The sequence below is a fragment of the Amphibalanus amphitrite genome, unplaced genomic scaffold (genome assembly GCF_019059575.1).
Source record: "Amphibalanus amphitrite isolate SeventyFive unplaced genomic scaffold, NRLGWU_Aamphi_draft 000816F_arrow, whole genome shotgun sequence".
In the NCBI taxonomy this organism is placed as follows: domain Eukaryota; kingdom Metazoa; phylum Arthropoda; class Thecostraca; order Balanomorpha; family Balanidae; genus Amphibalanus; species Amphibalanus amphitrite.
This window is the reverse complement of record NW_024882310.1, coordinates 60755-86047: the sequence shown is the minus strand read 5'-3', so window position 1 is coordinate 86047 and position 25293 is coordinate 60755. Positions and strand designations below refer to the sequence as shown.

At 50.3% G+C, this 25293-nt stretch overlaps 1 protein-coding gene across 1 annotated transcript in view; it reads right to left on the bottom strand.

Moving 5' to 3' along the window:
- Positions 1-20922, bottom strand: part of LOC122366558 (nuclear mitotic apparatus protein 1-like) — a 38819-nt gene extending 17897 nt beyond the window's left edge. The window contains exon 1 of the mRNA XM_043338943.1: positions 20346-20922. Within this exon, the coding sequence (XP_043194878.1) occupies positions 20346-20402 (57 nt within the window). The 5' untranslated portion in view covers positions 20403-20922. The remainder of the gene's footprint in view (positions 1-20345) is intronic.
- Between the last annotated feature and the right edge of the window lie 4371 nt (positions 20923-25293).

Below are 25293 nucleotides of genomic sequence, written 5' to 3'. Positions count from 1 at the left end.
TTGATTATCGATCCGCATTTTCCAAAATCTTGAACTGAATCTTGGCAATTTCTCGTGACTACTTCACAACCATGATACATGCATTTCTTAAATTGAACTTTTTGAGCCAAACACGTACACATATGACAAAATGAATGTCACCATCGTGTTCTACGCCCCAAATTACCCATAAAACATGTGTCACAGGCTGCGAATATCAGTTTTGATTTTCGGGGATATGTGCCTACCCGGTTGACCTGACCTTGACCCTGACCTATGCTTGACTGACCCCTACATGGAGCTGACACTCTTGTAGGCCTTATATGATGGATTGTGCACCGTTTTGACAGAGTTTATGACGAGAGCCGCCCATTGCTAAGTCCTGAAGTCCATGCCACTGAAAGCCCGATTTCAGGTGTTTGACCTGACCTTGACCTGACCTGTGACCTCAAAATTCAACTTTAAAGTACTCATCTGAAGCGTCTCGTCGCGTTCTTTCGTTTGCCGCCTCGTGCGTTTCGCTGCGCCTATTGGTTCTCGAGTTATCGGCTGGGGGCGTTTAACGCCCCCCCCCCCCAGCAAACGGTGGGTGGCGAAATACCCCAGCAACTGCCGGGTTAATTTACTGCCGCCTCTAACACAACCCCGAGTTATTATCTGTAACTATCGCCCGAAACCCTGACCTTACCAACCGATCATGAAATTACGAGTTCACATTGTAATTTGATGTCAAAACCCACGCGCCGGACTGAATCCATGCCGAGTGTTTTCTTGCTGGGAACGTGCGACCTTGGCTGCTCCCGCCCGCGACCCGTAGGTCATTTCATCCAGGGTCAGAGCGGATCACGCCGATCGCAGCCCACCCGGAACCAGCGGCTCCCCGGGTTTCCCGACACAACCACCTCGCATCCGTGATGGTGGACAGTGACTTCACATGTTTAACGCCCGGGCGTGAGATTAGGGCGGGGCCAATGTTTGTTGTGGGACCGTCACCGATCGAGTGGCGGTTCTTGTGCTCGGCTGAGCTGAGGTATGGTGGTTCGGCGGAGTCCGCCAGCCCACGTTGGGATGACAAAGTAACCACAGCTTCACGGTGGAGTAGCGCAGGGAAGGCTATCATAGCGTTAGCCGTGGACGTCAGACGGTCGTCGTAAGTCGTAACTGGACATAACCGACGTCATTCCGTCTGCTTCTACTAAAGGGACAGTGTGTTCATTGGTGGTGCCACAATTCAATATGTCAGGCGGAGACCGCAGCACGCGACAGAACGTACTGCGGTCTCCGCCATTATATGTATGTGTGGGACACTTTGAAGATACGTCGCCTGCACCGTTCCTTGCTTCTATCCTCAGGAAACTGAAATCCTTCTCCTCCACGCCGCTACCCCCTCCGGGCTGGACAGGCAACTTTATCTCATGCGGGCTGCTCCCTTGGAGCGGCACCGCTGCTCCCGAGGGAGCGCACCCCGTAGCCGGGTGCAGTGAGTGCCTTGGGGCTGGGTGGCCTGTCCTATGGACGGGCTCAGCCCCGGCGACTCACTAGGGTGCCTGCCCAGACTAATGTCTCCCCCTACATCCTATCATCCTCCCGGCTCTGAAATGGTCTAATTGGACCGAAAGGGCCTAACCCAACAAAACAAAAAACAAAGCGTCGCCCTGCTATCATACAAATTGCCGATTGTGCTATTTTGTTTTTCATTTCTAAGCCGTTCTCTTCTTTGTAGCATTAGGCGATGTTTATCAATATCTAGTGCACCAAACATTTTGCCAGTTGGCATTTGAAAATATTTCGGCATCAATTTTCTATATTCATTTCTTGGAGACGAGCCATCGCTGTTTCTCTTACAATCTGCACCAACAGCTGCTCTGACTACTAACGGCCTGTCCGTCCCATACCGTGCACATAACTACCATGCCAACCGCTGCTCGCTCCGTGTTTCGCACGGCTCAGTGATGCTGACACGGGTCCGTCGCGGTCACTTCCAGGAGTCTCCCCATGCCGGCTGCCGCCGCCACCGATCAGCCCCTGATACACCGCGGTCGTGCACGAACCGCGTCCACCGACAACGCCTTCGGAGAACGCCGGCGATTCGTGACACCGTGATGGACAGGATTTGTGTACGACGTCGCCCCGCGATGCATGGCGGCCGGACGGACGGCCGTTTACCTCGTGTTTTGCCCGGCGCCCTTCGCGTAACGGTCGCGTTCATGGTGGCGCTTGGGTCGCTTTGTGAGCGCCGAGGACTGCTTTGTTAGACGGGCGGTCGACACAGCCAGTCCGGTATAGAGTATGCACGCCCATGCGCCGCCTGGGGTCAGGTGATGCGGACAATGCCGTGAGGAAATGTGAAGCTCGGGTGGTCAGACACCCCTGCAGGTGGCGCTCGGCGCGCGCCACCTGGTCGGCCACCCCTGCCTGTGCCGCCATCTGCAGGTTGACCATGACGTCACTCGGGGCCGCAGAGGCCGCAGCTGGGCTGGGAGGTCAACCGAAACCGAGCGATACGGTGGGACGTTCTTGCCTGCCCGGTGAGTTGCGGCGGTGGCGGTGGCGGGGATCGGTCCGACGAGTTGCCACAGATGGTGAGCACTGCGCACTGCGCGGCGCGCGGCGCTCGCTTCGACCCCGGCGCCAGACTCAGCCTCCCCATTAGGAAGCGACAGGTAACCGGGCATTGTAAAACGGGCTGGAACGCCCACGGCCTCATATTTTAAACATGAGCGAGCGCCCGGGCGCCGACGCCGCAGATGGATGACGAACAGAGAAGGAAACCCTCTCGTGTCGGCCCGGCTCAGTGCTGGAGCAGCTGTCATCGACGGTTCGACGCGTCATCGTCCTCTCTCCAACGCCATGTGTTCTGAAGGAGCTTTCCCTCGGCACCGTCAGCAGCATATTACCGCCATATGCCCGTTGTCTGGGAAACCTGCGCTGCGCTAATGATACCGCGTTAGGGGGCATTTTCACGGTGCTGAGAACAGCCAACACCATGCTGGGTATCAGTAGGGAGAGCGAGACGGACCCAACAGCTGACGCTGGTACTCAGAAGATAAAACAGAGGTCTGAAAGGTATCCGTCGACGGTTAACAGACTGGGTCACACATAACGGGCGACTCGTTAGCATCGGACACGCCCCAGCGAATTCGCCCCACCCATGCCAAGGAGGCCACGCCTGAGGCGACAGAGAGCTAACGCCCCTATCCAACCAGGCCAATCAGCGTGTTCTCACTCCAGGCACACGGCGAAGCAGGTCATCGCCATCGATTTAGAATTGACGTCGGCATCGATCACGGCGGCACCGCGGCCGACAGCGGCGACGGGGCGGCTCTGGGCGGGTGTCCCCGGCGGGCTGGAGGATAGTCGCTCTGTCTCGTAAACGGACTAGGTTCTGTCATTGTCAAGGGGCTCGTCAAGGCTCGTCAGAGCTTGTCACAGTCCCCTGTCAGGTTCCAGGATCAAAGGTCACGTATCACGGGTGGAGTCCCCGGTCACGGGTCACGAGTGACAGGTCACGGATTAAAAGTCCCGGTCACGGGTCACGAGTGACAGGTCACGGGTCACTAATCCCCGGTCATGGGTCACGAATGACAGGTCGCCGGTCACGGGTCACGAGTGGCGGGTCGTCAGTCACGGGTCACGGGTACCAGATCATGTTTCATGTTCCACGGATGACCGCGCGTCCGAGCTCTCCCCTATCTCCCTACATCTTAGTGCCCGCGGATTTAGGTGCAGCACCTGCCTCCCGACAGCGGAGGTGTCTAGGACCTCCAACACAACCGTGCAGGGGAGGGTTGATGGATGTTGGCGACGAATTGAGGTCACAGGTCATCTGGGCCGTGCTCCGGAAATGTGGGACGGGTCACGCCACATACGTCATGACTAATTGGGATAGGCTGAATGCTTGATAGTGATAATGAAGTGTTTATACATAGCGAAAAGGCGTTTACTAGTTGATGAATAATTGACATTGTTTTAGCTTTCAATAGCTGAGTTTGTCTTAGGTTCTTGCTACCGTGCATGGAGAGCAGCCATGCTATTATTTACATTCTGGAATTTGATGTAGGATGACGTGGCATATGTGACTAAACACTAAACAGTGCCAATTGATAATTGTACTTTTACGTTGTCTAGCGAATAATTTCTTTTTGTGATCCGATAGGACAAATCAACACGATTTATGTTTAAACAAGGTAACGTCAGAAGAGATAATATATTTTGACATTGTTTTGTGTCTGATGTACCATAAATGTTTTAAGCATCATATTTTTGCACTCATATCTTAGTGCTTACTGTACTACGATGCGATTCTATCCTTGTACACAGGTGGCTAAGTGCAGGTGGCTAAGTAAAGACTAAGCACACCAATATGGGAAGGTGAAGGTTGAACTGTCTCCTGCCTTGCAAAGCCGAGAAACGGGCTTTGTCCGTTTGCGCCAGCGCTACCTGAAGTGGGATAAGCGGGGACATCGCTATCTGTTGATCCTCTCAACTGGGAGACTGCAGATTAGCATAAGAAAATAGCACCAATCTGCTGATTCGGTGAGAGCAACAAGAGGGATAGGGATAGGCCATGGGTACGGGCAAAGTGCAGGTGGCCATTGGGTAGCGGGCAGTGGGCACTAAGAGTGCCTACTACATCAAGGATCCCACCACTATCCTCCCTTCCCCGGGAACCCTGCAGACTGTTCCCAGGCGGGCCGGCGCTGCTCTTTACGAGTCCGCCGACCCACGGTGACCTCCTGTGACCTCGGACCCCGGGGTGACCCCGTGCACGGTGGGACGGCGGTTTCACCGGGACGGTGCACGCTGCTCTGTGTCCTGTGCGGGTTTATTGTGAGATAATTCCGTGTGAGCAGTGAGCACTTCCTGGTGCTGACTGAGGTTATGCTTATACGCAATACCCAGGCACATGTCAAAGCAGGCTGTTTTTACGTTTATTTTCAGTGATAATGAATACAATGATATCACTGAATTTCAGTGATAATGCATACGTGACGATTGGCGCTCATGCATAGGCATTATAAATTAGCAAGGTTGATAGCTGCGGTGCTGCCATATTACTGCATGGCAGTCTGGAAATAGTCGAAGCTGATGAAGACCTTCAAACGACTAACGCATAGTCACTGTTCGTGACGGCTCTGAATCTGTCCAAATGTGCTCCCCATTCCGTTTACACCGGGGTGTGAGCTTCGCTCCTAGTCGGAAATGGTTTCGTGAGTCGCCTAAATTACCCGTTTATCATTAACGATCTGGCACGCCGTCCACGCCCCAGCAGAGAGCCTCACCTTGAGACTGATAGTGACTAACAGCCGGTGACTAACGGCCTGGACCGCCCGCCGGGGACCTTGTCACCGCGCGGGGGAGGGGGGGGGGGGCTCGAGAGGCGTGAGACAGGGGGAGGGGAGGCTACAGCTGTTATCCCGCCTCGGTCAGGCGGGTATCCAGCCGGCCGTGACAGCACGTGTTCGCTCCCAGCTCCTTTGCAACCTGCGCCATTGCCTGGTAATTTGCAAGACAGCATGCAGAACTGAACACCATTAGGTATGTAGCTACCAAACAATTTCGTTGGTTCATCGTTTAGCCCCTGCATTTAACAAACAGCGACAATGACACACACAATGACTGGCTTGTCGGAAGCTCAAAGAACCGTCCCATCGAGAGTCAAAGTTCAAGTCCATCCCAGTGACCCCATGAAAATCCTGTAGGTACTGACTGCGGGAGTCCGCCGCCCCCTGGGTCGGGCGTGACAGCTGTCTTCTGTACCACGTCACCCGCACATCAGTCGTACGTCATCCTGACGTCCCCCGTGGCGACTGACCTTATGTGGGCGGCTGTGTGGGTGCAGCGAGTCCCATCGCCCCCACCCCATCCCCATTGGAGCTGGTTCGCGTGGAGGTCGCGTGCTGGTGGTGCGCAGCAGATGGTGGGCTGACCGGGCGGGCTTAGGTAGGTAGATGGGCGAGCTAAGGAAGGGTAGTCGTCTCGGTGAGGCGGCGGAAGGGTCGCTCTTAGGTGATGGAGACTGAAGAGTCGTTAGATCTGCATGTCATCACCATATGATGTTGACTGACATGACATGACAGGATTGGAAACCGCCCAATGAATTTTAATTTCGAGACTATTTACGTGCATCCTGCCGGATTTTGGCGGACCACATGACCACGAGAGTCACTGTAGGGCAGGTTTAGATCCAGTGATGCCTAGCCACGGCTGCACCAGCGCTGCCGGCGGCAGTGGCGGAGACGGTGGTAGGTAGTGACGGCGGTGGCGGCTCAGCCAGCGCCGGCCGAGCGAAGGTCAGGTGGCAATGCCGACCTCGGTCCGCCCTCAAACCAGCGCGGCACGTGCACGGTCCTTCCTGTGTCAGGGTGCCAGGTGGGAAGAGTTGTGGGTGGGGGAGGTGCAGGGCGGTATAGGGAACGGACGGTGTCGACAGCTGGCATGTGGAGATGAGATTATACCTTACAGGACGGAGTCTGGTCGGCGGAATCTGCTTAGGCATGCAGCGATGAGTCATCGGATGGGAATGGACAATCCACAATCCACGCACCTGACTTTTTCTTTTACAGGTATGGATGAGAGTTATTACCGAAATTGTTTCCCATTGGAGATTAAAATATACCGGTTAAGGAAAATATTGTTGGTATTAATTCATTTCAATAAAGTTGTGCCTATATACTCAAATATTCTTGTTCACTCAGTGCAGCTCATGTACAGGGTGTCCCATAAGTTCGTTCTCACATTATGTTTGCATGTGAAACAGAGTACATTGCGTTTTGATATATTTACGACCCCTCAACGTGCTCCCCATTTAACCCGCGCCCTGGTGGGGTCTGTTTATAACGCGACCTGGTGGGGGGGGGGGCTATTTTTTGCCCCCCCCCCTCGTATCTCCGAAACTACTGGACGGATCCGCAAAATTCAAACGGCGTTCGATAGCCCTGTCAAATTTGTTGAGGGAAACCAAATTTTATTGACCTCGGGGTCACCGATGACGTCACAGGTCAGGTCAAAGATAAAATGTTTCACCGTTCACGGGGGTTCTAGGGAAAGCGCTATAACACCGAGTAAAACGCATTTTGTCGAAAATCAGCGATAAGACGTCAGTTGTCTAGTACATATGTTGCTATTAGAGGTCACTGGTCATATCAGGTCAGGTCACAGGTCAGGTCACCAAAGGTCACCAAGGGTCACCACATGAACCCAACTTTACTAAGGTTGTGCGATGCATGTTTTATGGCCAGTTTTTCATTTCCAACCCAATGGTGTTGGTTATAAGACCATCAGGTACGGTTTAGGTCACTTTCTGGTGGAGGTCAGGTCAAGGTCAGTTCAAAAAAGGTCAAATTTCAAAGCTGATATTTTTGCATAAAATGGGTATCGATTCGATGCAGCTCGTCACGGGGAGTCTAATGGTGGTCTTTGTTTTGCACTACGAGGTCTAGAATTGCTAAAAATTGAGTTTGAAAATTTGACGTCATCAATTTTGAACAGTTTTTTCGCTATAACTTCGCCAAAAAAAGAGGTATCAATCTAAAATTTGGTATGTGGATGGAAGGCGGTAAGGACTATCACATATATTCCGGTTTTTGCGAAATTCAAAAAACTTTTTGGATTTTTTGACTATTATATCCCAAAAATCTATTTTTTGATTTTTGGGGGTCAAAATCAAAAAAATTCAAAAATCCGAGATAGGAGTTTTGTAGCCCTGTCAATTCTACAGTTTTTATGTCCTAAACATTTTTCTGTATTTGCAAAGCTATAGGCCTGACAGCTCTTCCCGCGAAACCCTTTTTTGGGTCGAAAACGGCAGAACATGACGTCACTCTGACGTCATTTCCGGCCAACCTATCATAGCTTTTGGAAAAATTTTTGGTCAAAATGTGTAAAATTGATGTCCGGGAGGGTACTGAAAGTTTGGTGACGATCGGCGCAGCGGTTCTGGAGATATATTGAAAAGTCTGGAGGAGGGGCAAAAAATAGCCCCCCCCCCCCACCAGGTCGCGGGTTAATAGGCAAACACATGAATACATGCTGCGGCATGCCAACCGGCATGTTTGGCTGCATAGCAGGCTTAAAGTTAACCCAGACTGACTTGACATGCGCCGTGAGCTCCTCGAGGCTGGAACAGCGCTACGCTTCGACGAGCCTCAATTTCAGCATAAACAACAAATTTTTATGACATTTTGATCCAATGAGGTGCCTGGCATGTGATCTTGCCAAAAACGCCTGTCACAGTCTCCTTGCACCGCTTTTAAGCTTTGCTTGACCTGTGCACTGATGCACTGTCTTGCCTGAAGATGGGTCTACGACCTCCCGGATGCCATTCTCTCCTCTATAAATATGTTCATACTCGCGGTTCGAGTTCAGCTTGAGGGCTGAAACTCCTCCTAGATGTTCTTGGAAAAGCATTCTGCTTCCCAAAACTGTTTCTGGGTTGCCACTTGCAACTTGGTCAACTCCAGAACGCCTATAACCCCACAACACAGTGACCCTGTCCTTTTGCATAGAAACATAACGAGACGAAACGGAGGCCTCCTCCTTCGCCCTTATGGGGTTGTTTTCGGGTTTGGACGGGTGTTTCATCTCGAACGTGGACTAGTTAGTCCTGAGGCCTCTTGCACCAAACTACCTACCTAGGTAAATTCAGATTTTACCTAGATTCTCTTGCACCAAACTACCTACCAAAAAAACGCTACCGTGAAAATTTACCTAAAAATTCTACCGAGCGGCATAAAAACTTACCAATTGTTAAAGTCCGACCGGCTGTTTTCCTCTTGCACCGAAAGCCGGAAAGAAGTACTCGCGGAGGAATTTTTGACGATTTGACGGTAAAGACGGGCTTCCAAAATAACTAGCAAAACCTTAGGTAAAATGATTCAATTAGTAACAATAGGGACAATACATGATAATCCACGGGTACTTTTATGTAAATTAGGCATTACAAAATGTTTAGACAATGATAAATCAATGTTTTATGAGTGAATAATAATATAATTGACCAAATGCTCCATAGGTTCACAGAGGTGCTTCTCCGTACCAAGGCGATAAACCTCCGTAGCAGAACAGTCAGGTTGAAGACCCACTCGTTGCCATGGAAACGAAGCCTATTTGTTCAAGTAATTTAATATCAAAATAACTTCTATCGGTATTTACGCAAATTAAAAGTGATTTCATAATACCAAAATGTATATTAATAAAAACAATATCCATATAATTGTTTTCTTTAGTTACTATTTGTTTGCGCCCACAAACAATTCGTCGCCAAACAGCCAATCAAAACAAATCCTAAAAACGCGAGCTGTCAAATTTACCTAGGTAGGTAGGTAGGATGGTGCAAGAGAAGTTACCGCCGTAGGTAGTTTTACTAGGTAGGTATTTTGCCGATTCTACCTAGCTAGGTATTTTGGTGCAAGAGGCCTCTGATGACCTGGTTGATGTCATCAGCCCTCTGTTTTGTTTAGCCTCAGGCATTACGAAACTCATGTTTGGCCACTTTTAGACGTTTTTGACTGTTTTGTGCCCTCCGGTAAGCAAAGCTTAAGTCACCTTGAGTTATGTACCCCGAAAGGACACTCTTAGACAGCTGGTAATCCATCCTGAAAAGTCTGCTTGCCAACTTTGTAACCCTTTGACCTTTTTGATGGCCACTTTGGCGCGACACAGTTTTGGCCACTTGGCTCACTCCTGAGGGCTGACTGGAAAAAGGATAAACTTGCAATGACTGACTCCCGACAAATCATCGGCGTCACTTGCTGACTGTGCGTTTAGTTAGCGATGGACATTGGCTACAGACTGGTAGGCCTCAATCACCCTCAATCGTCGCGAATGGTCACGTGCTGACTAAATACTGAGACGTACCCGTATCGGAGACCTCTATGTTGCTGCGTTAGCCGTCTCTGTAGGAAGCGGGCTCTATAGCAAAAACTATTTTGTCTACAGAAATTAGCTACTGTGGAGCATATTTCTACCAGCCATGGCAACCACGTAAGCTCAGTTACGAACCAATTTCAGCGTGCCTTTAAGCAAGAGAGCCTAAAAATGTAAAATTTAGTTGAGAGCGAACTTATGGGACACCCTGTAAGTGGACACTGCATTTATCATAAGTGCAATGCCATTAAAAAACTTTGCACAAAAATAACACAGGGAGAGAAAATAACATTCTTCGAAACCAACTGCAATTTAGTGAGAGGTGAGAGAAAATACCGCTGTTGTGGCACGTCGGCACTGCACGACAGATGCTAATTACACCCAGCGGCAGTTTGAATTAGCCTGGTGATTTATACTGGTCCACCTGATAAACACTTGATGGTGCACATTATATGTTATTCCTTTGATCAATTTAAATACGAATTAAAGGGTTGTAGAAAGAGAAACGCTAAGCACACATTACACTGTCCTGTGGTTTGCATAATTGGTCTTGTTTGCTCCAAATTACCGAGTCAATAACGGGGTGATTACTGGAGCTAGAGGAAGGGAGGACGGTGAGAGTGCGGAGGATGTGGTGGGGAGAGGTTGGAAGAGAAACGCCCATTAGGGCGGCCGGTGTCACCGTCGCCCGTCGCCGCCCACCTACAGGAAGGCGACATGTTGGGGAAAGCGGGCCGCCGCCCGGCGACCTGACCTGCCGGGTCACCGCTCAGTCGCGCGCACCTACCAGGGGCCTCCCCAATTTTTTTAAGGCCGCCGGGACCCGGCGAGGGTCTGCAGCCGCCGCCGCTATCACAGACAAGAGGGCCCTGGGGACAGGAGGGTAGTAACTTTGCTGGGGTGACGTCGATGTGGCATAACAGTGACGTTCAGTTGCGTGAAGGCTTGCAGACCAACTGGGTCAGTTCATGACAGATGCGGGACCGGTGCATGATGTCCCACGGCCCGGCACGGCCCAGCCGTCGCCGCCGGTCCGCGCTCAGCCCGGGGCAGACGCTCACTGCAGGCGCCCCCGGGGTCAGAGGTCAGGTTTGGACGCCCACTTATTCAGGCCACCGCGTACGCATAGCCCAGCGCTCAATAATGATGTCGACACACTTCATTGGCTTGTTTTTCCCGCCACGGCCGCTGCCCCCGCCTGCTCGAACCGTTCGCTGGGCGGCAGCACGACTGGATGGCAGAGCAGGTCACTGGATGACTGATTACTCCTCCCCAGTTTACCCGAAGCCCGTCTGCCCGCTAGTCCGCTAGTCCGCTGCTCGCTAACCCGCTGCCTCGCTTCCTGCGGCTGCTCGCTGCTCGTTGCAGTTGCTCTGCAAGAGCGGATGACGTGAAGGTATTCGTACCAAGCGGTGCAAGCGGGGCACGCCAGGAATACGAATGGAATAAACACATACATCAGATTTTATCACATCGTAATGACAAAGCCGGTATGCGAGCGGTGTACGCACCGTGAAAAATGAGCTTGGATTCTCGGCGACTGGATTATCGCTGCGCGTGTGCTGCATCTTTCTTTGGGCACCTTTGTGAGGGGCTTCGAATGATTCCTTTGTTTCTCGCACTGGGAAGGGGTGACTGAAGAGTTGGGGTAGCTGAGCTTAGATTACGTTTTTCGTTCTTCTTAGCATGCCTTCAGCTGCCTACCTGCAAGTTATAACAGCTTCAAAATAGGCAAGTATTTTTTTCGTGATTTTTTTCCAATGCTCTTATAATTATTCTGAATATTCCGTCTTTAATTTAATCACGTAAAAGCAGAATGTTCACGCTAGGGGCTAAATTGCCAGCGATCACTCTCTGTCAGTCACCCAGGCGGTGTTCTCACCATTTCTGACTGTGGGCCGGCCTCCCTGACAGGCACTGCCCGCCTCTGGCCGCCATCGTTTCATGGCTGAACATGTGTGAAGTAATATGATTGAGAGGCAGGCTCCATTCAGGATGATTACTTCGAATAAATCGATTAGTTACGGCTGACGTGAGCGATGTGTAGATCCGCACCGCTCGACTACCAAGGAATCGGTCGGCCGCTCTATAACACATCGACCTCTGTCTTGTGACTATGCTGAAGGTGAATCGTTTATCCATTTCTACATTCTCCGCTTTTTTATATTAGGGCCGCTTGTTGGCATGCTAGTCGCGGCACTATTTATGTTGTGATATTTAACCGTTTTGCGATAAGGCATGTTTTTCTGCATGCACACGATAAACAGGTATATTTGTTCCGGCATTTCGAATGTTTTTTATGTTGGGCATGGACTTAACATGCTTGCTACCCATTCCTATGAAATGGATTGAACATATGCGGCCTGAGTATTCGAAAAATTAGTGTCCATGCATGGGTAGGATCCGGCAACATGATTCGGTATGGATTGTTTAGGATAAGCATTCCTGCCGAAACCATCTGTTTGGATGGTGGAAACATTTTCTGCCTTGCATCACTCATGCCTTCTCCCAAGTGGACTGCAGTAGTTGCATCACCCTAAACACATCCACCAGCCTGTTTCCGCACACTACGACCTCCTCAGATTTCATCCGTTTTCACAAGCTGCACATTTATCGGCATGCAGAGCCATATCGCAAGTCCGTCTCACTATACTATATGCATGTCACGCCGTATCGCAAGGACTTAAACATTTCATATTTAAGTCATACAACCACTACTTTGTGGTTTTCGGGTATACTGAAATAATAATGATAATAATAATATGACGTGAAGTCGTGTCTGCCGCCCCGCCCCCGTCTGTTCGACGCCCGTCCCGTCTACCTGACGACCCGTCTGTAGACAGGTTGTGAAGACGGGAAAGACGGAATAGCTACCACTGCAACTCATCTGAAGCGGTGCACCTTGGCTCATGTGAGCCCATTTCTGGGCCGGAAGGTGGGCTCACCGTAGCCGTGAACGCCGCGTTTTCCGGTGAAAGTGGCCCTGCGCTGTTTACCAAGATGGTAATCGGGGCGGTTCGAACGCGATGGGCTCATGCTAACCTGCGCAGCGTCCAACGCCAGCCGGGTGCTCCGTTCCAGTGGGTCTAATAGCGGTTACGTTTCTGGCTCAGTGGATAGGATGGGCCACGATCTGGGATACTCGAACTCTCGGAACTGGTGAATCGGGTAACGGGTGCTACATATGATCCTTTTTAAGGCGATTTAAATTTTAAAGGAGAGTTTCTATCCGGAAGAAAGGTTCAGATGCTCAGGAAATGCACGCTCTCTCTTGGAGATCCGAGATACTATAATCTGTATAGCGCGCACCAGCTGTTCTACATAAATCCCGTTTCACCAACACAGAACCGTTGGGATACAGTGCGGTCCCATGAGAACATGCACCATGGCTTCCTCCTGTCTCACTTTTCCTTTCTGCCGCGTACACCGCTGGAGCAGCCGGCCTAGGCTAAATCCGCCACGATTCTCGCTGAGTCCCGATATAATCATCTGAATCATTTCCATTCCCATACTGATGCGACAAAGCTTCCACCGACCTCGTGGCGTCAAAAATCCTCTCACATTATCCCTAACAAAGCACCGGAAAAACGTGACGCTAAATTCGCTCCCGATTATCCTCCGCCGTTGCGCTCCCGCTTTGTCAAATCGCATCTCATCTGTCTCTGATGAGACCAACCGTGACTCTGGCGGCCTTGACATCACGGAATCACGGTGGGCGACTCGGCCGTGACCTTGACACCGTGAGATTCCATCGGACGTCGCGCCTCCGCGCGCATATGGGGCATTCCACGTCAAATCAAACACCGAAATCCGTCATCCCCTTCGATTTTTCTGAAAATTTGTAGGCAGACTGGGCATGGTTCAAAACTGAGTTACGTGTAATATTTTCGAAATTTGATAACGTATCGCCGAGATATAGGTCATCGAATATAGCCAAAAATGCCACACATCATTTTTTTAAATGCTTATAACTCTGGTTCCTTTTCTGGTATTAAAATGATATTAACAGGGTCTTGTAGGCAATTGATAAGGCTTTGATTTTGAATTATAAAATTAAATTGAAGTGACCTTGAAATGCATTTGACCTTGAATTAAAACAGAAAAATTTAAATAGCAAAAAACACGCCACCTTCGATTTGAGTAATTTTTACATATTATGTCCGTCACAATGTTCCTAACCATCTGTGAAAAAATTGGAGTGGGCCATTCATAAATTTCGCGGCAAACGCCGTTTTCATGCATCAACATCACGCAACCGCGCGTGACCTTGAAAGACAGAGTCAAGACATGCTTGCTTGTGTACACTTTCTGAAATGAATGATTGCTGATTAGTGATATCCCAAACTCTGCGAGAATGGAAATGCATAGTCATCGTAGTCAAGCATTCACGTTCCATTGTAAAAGTGTCTCAGGCAAACGGTATTTTGCGGTGAATTTTGAGCCGTGTGGAAATGCATCATGAAATAAATTCAACGAAAACATTATCACGCAACGATATCTTCACGTCTTTTGATCTTCACTATACGAAAGAACATACATTTTTGAGTATGTATGGGGAATTTCTAGTTAATCCGATAATAAATATGGCAGTTAGAGTCCTGCCAAGAGTAACATGTCGCCGGCTGAGGCGGGATGGGCCGACGCGGGAAACGCAGCAGTCACAATTTTGTGTTTACACGTTCATATTTCAATTGTTTACCAACCTATTTTCAGAATTCTTTCACCATAAGATTGCCTGTACATTTCTTAGTCATCTCACAAAATTTGACGCGAATCGAACGTAATCAGCGGTAAGGAGCGCGATGTAAAGACGGAACCGTTCCGTTCCGTCCCGGCACAGTCTACAATTCAGGCGGTGCGTAGCGGTCGGCGCCGGCTGCCGAGTCGCCGCGTCGGCGCGGCGACAGGATGTTCACTTTACACCGCTATTACTAGAACAGTTGTGAACCGATTTTCTTATTGCTTGCACGATGAGATGTGCAATTCAATTCTGGACAGGTAGCCATAAGTAATTTCGCATCAATATTATGAGATATTGGCGAAAAACAGGAGGGGTGGAGCGAAATCCACTCTTCCCCCTCCACTGCGCGTGCTAACATACGTTTGCATATGTGCCATTTTCTTCAAAACTTATGAATGGCCCACTCTAATTTTTTCACAGGTTGTTAGGAATATGGTAGGCAATAAAATATATGAAAATGAGCCAAATCGAAGGTGGCGTGTTTTTTGCTATTTCAATTTTTGTGCTTAAGAACAGAGTTAAGCAAATTTCAAGGTCATATATTTAAGTCGATGCAATTCTAAACAAATGCTTAAGAAATTACCTAAACAGTAAGGTTTATTTCATTCAAATCAAACAAGTACAACCAAAGTTATGGTCGTTCAAAAATGTAAAGATGCAACATTTTGTAAAAATTTGATGCCCTATATTTAGAAGACCTGTGGTCAGAATGTGCAAAAAACATCAATGTAATGTCCGGGGCGACACAGGAACTCGCTCAAAAATTTATAATGAAATCGCTGATGGTAAGGTGCAAAACAGCCGATTTTTGTTCGATTTGACGTGGAATGCCCCATATAGCACGGTGAGTACTAGTGGTGTCAATTTCAGAAAACGTATGTCCAAAGTCCGTCCAATGTCCGATGCTTGCGTCGATTGTCCGTCCAAAAATGTCCAAGCCAGTCATTTGTCCAAAGATATCCGACACCTACGCAATAGTTTACACTCAACACTGCTATTTAATTTGCTTTTCATGTACCGTTACAAGCTCAAAAGTGTTAATAATATCGAAAGCTGAGCTTTCTAATAGCCAATCAATGTTAAACACGACTACTTTTTAAAAATGTTGAGCTGTAGCAAGCGATTGTCCAAAGTTGTCCAAAGCCTGCTGCCATTGTCCAACCGAATTCCGAATTTGACATTGGACAAAATCGGAATTCCGAAGATTCAAGTTCCGATTGACACCACTAGTGAGTACCTTCTGAGTAAACTCCGTTGCAACGCGACACGGTGTGCGAACTTGCAATATGCAACGCAGCACGGTGTTGGGAAGTGCGCCGACCGAGGAACAACTTGTAGCACCGCTCAAATCGTAGTGCAAATCGTGCGCGGTGGAGCTCTATCTCACTACGAAGCGCTGATCCTAACGCTGATTATGACGGTCGAGTCGTAGCGCTGATGATCAAGGTGCTGATTGCAGCGCTGATTGTAGCTCAGCTTGTAGAGCGGCCAGTCAGCTACAGCTAATCGAAGTATACCTCGGTCGTATAAGACCGGCTCTGCAGGCTGAGTCAAGGCGTGTCACGTGCGTGTTCGCAGCCTTGTTGACACCGGTCTCCGGTGTGTTACCTGCAGCGTCCTGCAGCGTGCGCCGTCTCCACGATGGACAGAGTGCGCCACGCCGATCACGTCCTGAACAATGGGCTGTGTCAACGTCAAGGCTGAACAGTTGTTCACGGCCGCCGTGAGTGACTGACCGTAGCGTTTGCTGTTTGAAAAGACGTGCGCGCACATCAAGCGAAATAAATGTGCTTAGGCATTGATCTGATTGCTTCATATGACTCATCAATTTCATTGACCACATGCAGTTATGGTTTTCTTTTTTATCAGTCTTGGGTTTCATTCCTTTGGACGTAGGCCATCGATACTAAGTTCAATTCCGCTGGATTACGCCCATCTGCTTCTACTCACCTCGCCCCAATTAACCTGACCCAGTGTTCCCAGACTCCGCGTGTGTGTGGGGCGGTGGACACCCTGCCTCGCGGCCCAACAACCCTTGTAAGGTCACGCGCGGGCTGACTGACCGGGGCCCCACCCTGGCTCCACCCACGTCAATCGGTGTCGACTCATCAGCCATATCCCTCCGAACTCCAAACTAGTTTAATGGGTTATCAGCAATATCTCAATGTGCTGGCAATCTGAATAAACGGGCGAACGGTATCATCACTCGAGACGCCAAGTTGCGAAGCTTCTGACTGAATCTTAGCCTTTGAGCTGGCATTTCTAGCGCACTCCCCTCAACCACAGCGCTCAACGACTGGGCGTCTGCACTGCTGTCAATCCTCTATACCAGGACCTTCCTCAAAGTCCTGAGACGCCCACTGGGAGCCATTGTCTCACCGTCCTCCTATTATCGCCCTTGTCACCTGTCCTTCTGTCACACGCCGGCACTGGCGCCGCCCCAAGCCTGGTGACTGCCTGTTACGGCGGTGGGCCGGAGCGTTCCAACGACAGTCGACAGACCGTTAAAACAATGCGTCATTACTGCCACCGTCAGCAGGCGAGGGTACGCCCTGACGACGAGCTCAGCTGTTGTGTCGTCCTGTCGACACCGGGCGACCCGCCCCTGCCAAAACCAGGCCCCTGTCAACAACGGGTGCCCCGCACCTGCCGAAACCAGGCCCCTGTCAACACCGGGCGCCCCGCCCCTGTTGAAACCAGGCCCCTGTCAACAACGGGCGCCCCGCCCCTGCCGAAACCAGGGCCCTGTCAACACCGGGTGACCCTCCCCTGCCGAAACCAGGCCCCTGCCGACGCCTGGCGACCCGCCTTTGAAGATTGAAGACTGAAGACGGTGCCCCGCTCCTGCTGACACCGGGTGAAACATGCCCCTGTTGACACCGGGCGTTCTGATCCTGTCGGGGCGCCCAGTTTTAAACTATGTAGCCACTGTCGGCGTGTGGCACCCCTTAGTCCTCCCCTAACCCGGTCCGTTCGCGCTTTGTCATGTGGCTCGCCGACAACAGGATTTGTGTCACTCTCCCGTTTTACGTGCGAAGGGTTTGATGGACGAAGTGGAAGGTGGTCGGCGTGTGTTGATAGGAAGACACGGAATTGACGAGGGAAGGGGAAGACCCACACGACATGGCCGAATGAACACTGGCACGGTAGAACTGAGTGTCTTTGCCCACTGCTCAACCTTGGAGACGTGTAAGGTGCTCACGTGCCGCCGAAGTAGTCGAACTACAAGGAAAACACGCTGAACCATACGGCAACGGCATTTGTTGATGTGTCTTTTATCACGATTGGAGGCGCCGGTGTAGGGAAATGCTATGAAAACCTACCTTGTCAATGACATTCATATGAAATCTGAACGAACCCTTGGCATTGAGCAGGTGCCTCCATATCATAACTTGAAGCGACAGGATGACGTCACCTTTCCTCCCATACCTCCGGCTGTTTGTATATGTCGCTTGCGTTTGCCCGGTGTATACTCGCACCCCGTCCACTGGAGCAGAGCGGTCGCGGTGGGCGGTCTCCACCCCTCTATCTCCGGTGGACCGGGACCAGATCAGAGCACGATAGCCGGACAACGGTGCAGGCCGCGGAATGATGGATGTGTGCACGGTACTGCGACCAACTGAGTGACCAACCAACCGACCAACATGTTTTGAATACAATCAGAGAAAGGGAAACGGGACTTTGGTTGGGATGGGAGGGAGGGGCGATGTTACGATAACCCATGGATGGGAGTTGAAAGGGTGGTGAGGCAGAAAAGGATGCGTCGAAAACAAGCAATATGAATAGATGGTTCATGCCAATTTGACAAACTCTGGTTGAAATTCAAATCACGTCCCTCTTTTAGGAACTAGAAATATGTGATCCAGAAGTTTAATTTTTATGATTCATCCTCTTGTGACTGCGCACACAATACCAGTTCCACTGCAGCCTAAACAAGGACAGCGTTGTCAATTGTGAAACAATGCACGGTCTTCGCTCTCGCTGCTATGTCAGTGAGTCAGCAGACAGTACGCTGGTAAGACCTTCACGTCAGCAGTCGCCTTGGTCGCGGTCAGGGTTCAGCTCACGTCCCAAGACAAATGTCATTTGTGTTACATGTGTGTCTTTTATGACCGTGAATGGTGTGTTCGCGTCCTTGTGTCCGATTATGTGTCCGTATCCAGGTGTCTGTGCTCGTGTGTCCGGTCTACGTATGTTTCTTTATCGCTGCCCCTGTCCATGTTTCGTGTGTCCGTGTGTCCTTGTCCGTATCTTTGTCCGTAGTCCGTATCCCTGGCCACTCGCTCCGTCTGTCGTGTCCACTCTGGGAGAGGAGGGGGGGGGGGGTGCTCGGAAGTTTGAACGTCGCTCCATGCAGTGACCGCTAGCCCATACCATACCTGGCGTGCCGCCGCTCACTGCGCCGGGTCCTAACCGGCCTCGGTGCATAGCGATCAACTGAAGTCGTCGTTCCATAGACACGTGCCAGCGAGCTGTGACCCTTGTCATACAGCAAACTACGCCGCCGAAAATGGATTCAAATCATATTAAACGCATATTTTGAATGTTAAAAAAGAATAACATATGGCATACCTATTGGATATTGCATGCATTGTGCTGTCAAGTGCGCATTTAAATTACGTAGTTTCAGTGCGCAAAGCTGTATGAAACCAGCCGCGGCGCACAAGGCTAACCCACGCCCACGTGAAATGGATTGCGAGGCTTGTGGCGAGCCTACACGTATAAACCGGCGCCGTATCAGAGGTCAGATCGGTCAGGCGCCGGTAGGTCGGAGGTCAGACCTGTCAGGATGGAAGGGTCAGGGGTCACGCGGGGCAGTACGGTCGACGTCGGACCCTGAGTCGTGTCGTGAGTGACGATTGGTCACAGCTGGGCTAGGCAGACAGTGATCGGAGGTGATATAATGACCACCATTCAGCTGTCAGGTAGGAGGGAATTCAGCGTAAGCATGGGGGAGCTGTCGACGTCTGTCAGAATGACGAGCGTGGCAGCTGACATTACGGGATGTTTGGAAAACAGGATAAAGTAGGCAGAATCTTAATTAGCTGGCGAGAGTACACAGACTTAGCTGCTGTTGTGTTAATACGTGTCATCCGCAATCCTCTTTTATATAAACATAAGCTTATATCAAAAAAGCATTATTCTGAGGCCAGCAAGCACGCTGCTGTTGTTTTGGTTTAGGGTATAACCTTGATCAATGGGCCGGGGTGACTCCTAAAAGCCACCGTGCTGCACAAAGCCTGGCTGCAAACAATGTGCATTGTTTTTAGGATAAAGGCCCAGCCCCCGGCGTGACACGCACGAACCACCGTGCAGTGCGGGGGGGGGGGGGGCTCAGCTCTGCCAGCACGTGGCCTATTCGAGCGTCGACGCTCCTGGCAAGTCCGTGTACCCGAAATGTCAGCAGGCCATTGGCAGATGGACGATTATATTGGACTGTAAATATGTCATGTAAATTTAACCGTAAATTTAAGTTGTGTGGATGCATTCGCGTCCCTAAATTATGTAAATGCTGATTGGCATCAATGTTCTTTGTCAATTTTAATTGTCTTGATAATGGCCATTCCGCACATAAAACTCAGAGCTGGCATACCACCATTTGAAATGGCTGATGCGCTAATTGTCTAATTGTTGTCGTTAGAGAGAGACAGCGGTCACATCCCTCGCAGTAATGTCTTTATTTTATTCTTCTTTGTTGGTTAATTGTATACATAGATAGAAAGCAATGTGTTAACTGCTGCTGGACTACGAATCTCACCTTATCTTTCTCCTTCTCCCGTTTTCCTCCGAACAAGTTTGAGAAAGCCTTCTTCATGTTGAAGGTTACTCTTCAGACTTGAGCGATCATTTAGGGTGTAAATCTCCAGTGCCTTGCAGCAAATGAAGGGCGGTGAATCACGTACCACAATATTAGTAAGCAAATCCCTGGCTCAGAAGAGGGATCAGACTCTGAGCCCAGCTCTGTCTCACGGGAATATTTTCAGTGATCTAGCCACCAGTTTCGGCACCAACTCGGAATGTGACGATCTCTAGCTTCACTGCTAGGTCGGGTACAAGTTCGATCACTAGTCGGATCGCGCTGCTGTCGCTGTCACTAGCTCGATCACTAGTGCAGGGTAGTTCGCTCACTAGTTCGTAATTGTTCACGTAGTTCACACAGCACGATTCGCACAGTAGGGAGAAGCTCACGGAGCTACCGTCGATGTCTTGCGCGCTGTCCACCGTCTCGACCCGCTCCTGCGTTGCCGGAGCTCACCCGTGCGACCGGCGCTGTTCGGCAGCGCTCTAGCCGACACCGGCAGCTCGGGCGGCCGCCGTGCGCGTCACTGGGGAACGGCGTGATGCGGCGCCGCCGCCGCCGCCGCCGCCGCCGCCGCTGCCGCCGCCCACGGGGAGCGACTGACGCGGCCACCGCCAGAGACCGCCACCGGCGAACGTACCGCCCGGACCGTACTTTGGAGCTCAGCTCAGTTACAGGGTGTCCAATGCTCAGTCACTTAGAGGCCAGAGCTCAGTCAACTAATGACCAGAGCTCAATCAAATAAAGGCCAGTGCTCATTCACATGAAGCCAGCTACGTCACATAGAGGTCAGAGCTCAGTCACTGAGTTATCAGAGCTCAGTCAACGGGTTGCCAGATATCAGTCACATAAAGGCCAGAGCTCAGTCAAGTAGAGGTCAGGGATCAGTCAATAAGACCTACCAGACCAATCATCTAGACCCATCAGTTATTAGACCCATGATTCCAGACATTGGGAGGCGCCCCATGGGCTTCAAGCCAAATCTTCGAGAAATTACAGCGGAGGAGCTCAAACCCCTAAGAGGTGTGCCGGAAGAGGAGCTCAGTCATTCAGAGACGCCAGAGACAGGACTCACGACTTCAATTTGTGGCATTCATGGACTCCTGAACTGATGTCAGACCGTCAGCCGCTTATGTCAGGACTGTCTCAATGCACACACCCCAAATTAGAACTGGGAATCATGCAAAATTTTCCCTATGGTTCCGGTTATTGTGAGATCTCGTGTAAGAGCTCTGCCGCTCGAAGACGCTTCGTCCCTTGTCCAGTCTCCGGAAGAGACGCCCCAGACCTACAATGAGTTTCCGGAATATTTATTATATAAGTTTCTAAGCGACTCACCAAACCAGTATGAACACTTTGATTCTTCATATCATGGAGCTCAATCGAGCATGTCAATCACAGGTGATTTGTCACGCAGACGAGCTCAATGACGCATTTGGTGTGTCCGAGCAACTACATAGGTCATTAAAAGACGCACCAGGCCCAGAGTGGATAGTTAGTGTGAGGCGTTCTAGGCCAGAATCGCTCTAAACAAACAAAGTAAAGTCAGAACAAAACTCTGTCACAGAGATCGATCGCGTTCCCCAGAGCTCAGTGAAACAGCCATGGGAGCTGTGGGAAGCCGGGCACAGAGAAGGTCATTTATGTCTCACCTCAGGCGTGACGCGGCCAGTCTGTGTGATAACCCATGCGAGGAATAACTGGTTTCTAATGGACAACATCGAGCGTATTATTGAGAAATCCACAGATCCATGAGGCGATGATCCATGGTTGTTTGTTACTAACGGAAACGAACTTAGCAAACGTTATACTATCACGTGTTTTGTAGTTGTTTGGGATATGTATGTACATAGGTACCAGTACCTATTCCCCACATTATTTAGGGTGATGGAGTTGGTTGTATGTATACGGCCTTGGTTGTATGTATAACACCCTGAAGTGTATGTAAAATCAATACATATGCAGTAACTAAATCGATGATGTAGCAAATAGCAATGTTTTTTCGTGTCACTTTCTTTCCTCTCGCCTCCATCCCTCTCCTTTTGTTCTCCCTTTCTCTCTCTTCTTTTCTCTCTCTCCCCTTGCTTTCTCACAAGCTAGGACAGCCATTCTCCAGTGTTCATATGATTTAAGCTATATGATTAGCCTGAACAGTAAGTCGAATTTGCATCCTCCTGCATTAGGTGTTTAAAGCGTACATACATACAATGCTCTATGCTGCTGCACTTTGTAGCAAATGGTGCATAGTTAACCAGCATTAATGAGGCGAATATGCGACATGCAATAAAAGCAAGTGCCAGCAAACTCTAAAGTAGCGTCATTAATTATGCCTCATTACGTCTAATCATGTCTAAGTGCTGCTTCTTTGATCGTGTAAGAAGGCCATGTGGCAATTAGATACACCACTGCAGCCTGCACGCTGAAAAAAAGCACGGGTTTTTCCTTGTTCAGGATGTACCTGAATAGTTGCTTGGGACAGGGCCGGCTCGTCTTCTCGTGCTTTTAGGGGACTTGGCACGGTGGCACACATTATGGTAATGGAAGATAAAAGGCTTGACATTTCTTTGAGCACGTGAGATTCGTCAGTTTGTCCAACATGCTTGTGACTTTTGTTGGTCGGCAGAAGCCAGAAACTCTAGAATAGCGAAAATTGAGATCATTGTTTAATTTATCATTACAAATTCTTGCAACGCATACCAACTAATCACTGATCATAATTAATCATTACAAATTCTTGCATCGCATGCTAACTGATCACTGGTCATCAAATAAGCTTTCTGTTATTTAGTGTTTGATAAGATTAGTGTATGCCCTTAGGGATATTGATTTGGGTGAAGCCGTTGACCTAGGGCTCGATCGTATTTAGAATGGGCGTTTAAGATGTCGTTTTGCGAGAGGATCGTACCTATTCGTCCCATTCTTACTAAATGAAACTATTGATAGCTTTTGAAGCTTACTAAAAAAAAAATCAAAAATCGGGATGAGGATTGCTGTTATGTGACTGTGTGGTGCTGATATAGAAAAAAACTTTGTAGTACGCGAATACCTATTTTACATATTGTCACACTTCATTCGTTTCAACTGACAGTACCTGGTCGCTGCGCAGCTCCTCCAGCTCCCGCTCTCCGCGCAGTTCGCCCCGGTCGCTGTGTACCTCCTCCAGCTCCGGCTCGCCGTGCAGTCCCTCGAGCTCGAGCACCCTGAACTCGATGAGCTCGGCGTGCTCTCGGAGCTCGCGCAGCTCAGAGCTGACCCGGCGCCGCAGCTGGCGCAGCTGTCGCTCCAGGGGGGTCTCCTCGGGGGAGTCGGAGGGGCTCCGGCGGCGGGACGGGGACGGATGGGCCGCCGGACTGCGCTCACCGGCGACCGACTGTGGAGGGAGACAGGGAGGTGGTGTGATGTCACTAATAAGGAGGGAGCTGACGTGGAGTGAGATGACCGGGAACCTGGGCTAAGGGTATACATAAGCATATTGGGGCTGACAAAAGCTTGGGTCGAATGCCACACCGATGGAAATCATTGAGCCGTTTACCTATTACGTGCCTATTACCTGAATTGTTGGGCCTCTTCATCTGATGAACACATGGGGCATTTAAGAATATCTTTCTTGGATACAGGTTTTTATGTCTGGCATACTACCACACTCCTTGCTACCATTAAATGCTGAATGTTTCGGGTCATTCACCACACATTGGCCCTGCTCTTCGCAATCAACGCAGCCCTCAGCAGCGACATCTACATTCATAGAGGGCGCCACCGCTGAACACCGGCTTACCTGGACCACCAGATGATAACGGGCGTTGGACTCCCGATGGGGGCTGTCCTCGAAATTTGCTTTGGACTGAGCTGGTGGCGGCAGGGGCGGTCGCAGACTTGGAGTTTGGGGGGGGGGCCAACTTGGCAAAGGGGCCCCTGCGCTGACCCGGGGGGCCCGGTGCTAGCTCAAAGGGGCCCACGGGCGTAGTGCACGGGTACAGAAATCCAGGCCATGACCGGTGAAGCGGGGGGGGGGGGGGGGTAGGGAGCGGCACCCGAGCGGAGGCTCATTGCGAGCTTTAAAGGTGTACAATGTCGAAAAGGTACCGATAAGTGCATTTTGAATTATTTATATTGTCTATAATTCACGCAACTGTGAATGGATTACCGCAAAAGTAAAGGCGGCTTAGGCGGCTAACTTTGCTATTTTCTAACATCATCGTGCTAAAACTTTTGACAGTGGGTCCTCGGTATCTGTTCACTGTTCAATCACATGTGTTCCGTTTCATCTTCTCTCTTTTTTTTACTGGGCACAAATGTAAGTTTTGAAGACCATTACAGTATCAAATGCTTCGAAAGATGGATAGTGGGTAAAATATCCTAAATTTGTCGTGCTGCATGGAAAGTAGTGTTGCTGAGAAAAGGGGGGTTTGTTCTAGATTATTGTGGATGCAGAATACATTGTCTACACCCACTGCAGAATTGTGTTTGGTGCAACTGCGCCCACTGCACCCATGGTTCCTACACTTATGGGCCCATCGATAGCGCTTAGGCGATACCTATCGCCTAGAGGCTGCAATGGGGCCCTTAGAGTACGGTGTCAGACCCCCCAGAGGCCGGCGTTGGACCCAAGGGTCAGCGAAGGGTCTCAAAGGCCCCAGGTAGGACCCCAGAGGCTGATGTGGGCCTTCAGAGGCAAGTGCGTGACCCCCGAAGGTAAGGCTTGAGCCCCCCAGAGAACATAATACGGCCATCAGTGGCCGGTGTAGAGACCTCATAGGCCAGTTTGGGGCCCCTCAGAGGTTAGTGTGGGGCCTGAGGTGTCGGCATGAGACACTTAAAGACCGTTATGGGTCCTCAGAAGCCGGCATCGATCCTTCAGAAGCCAGTACGGGGCCCTCAGAGGCACATAAGGGTCAGTTTGGGTCCC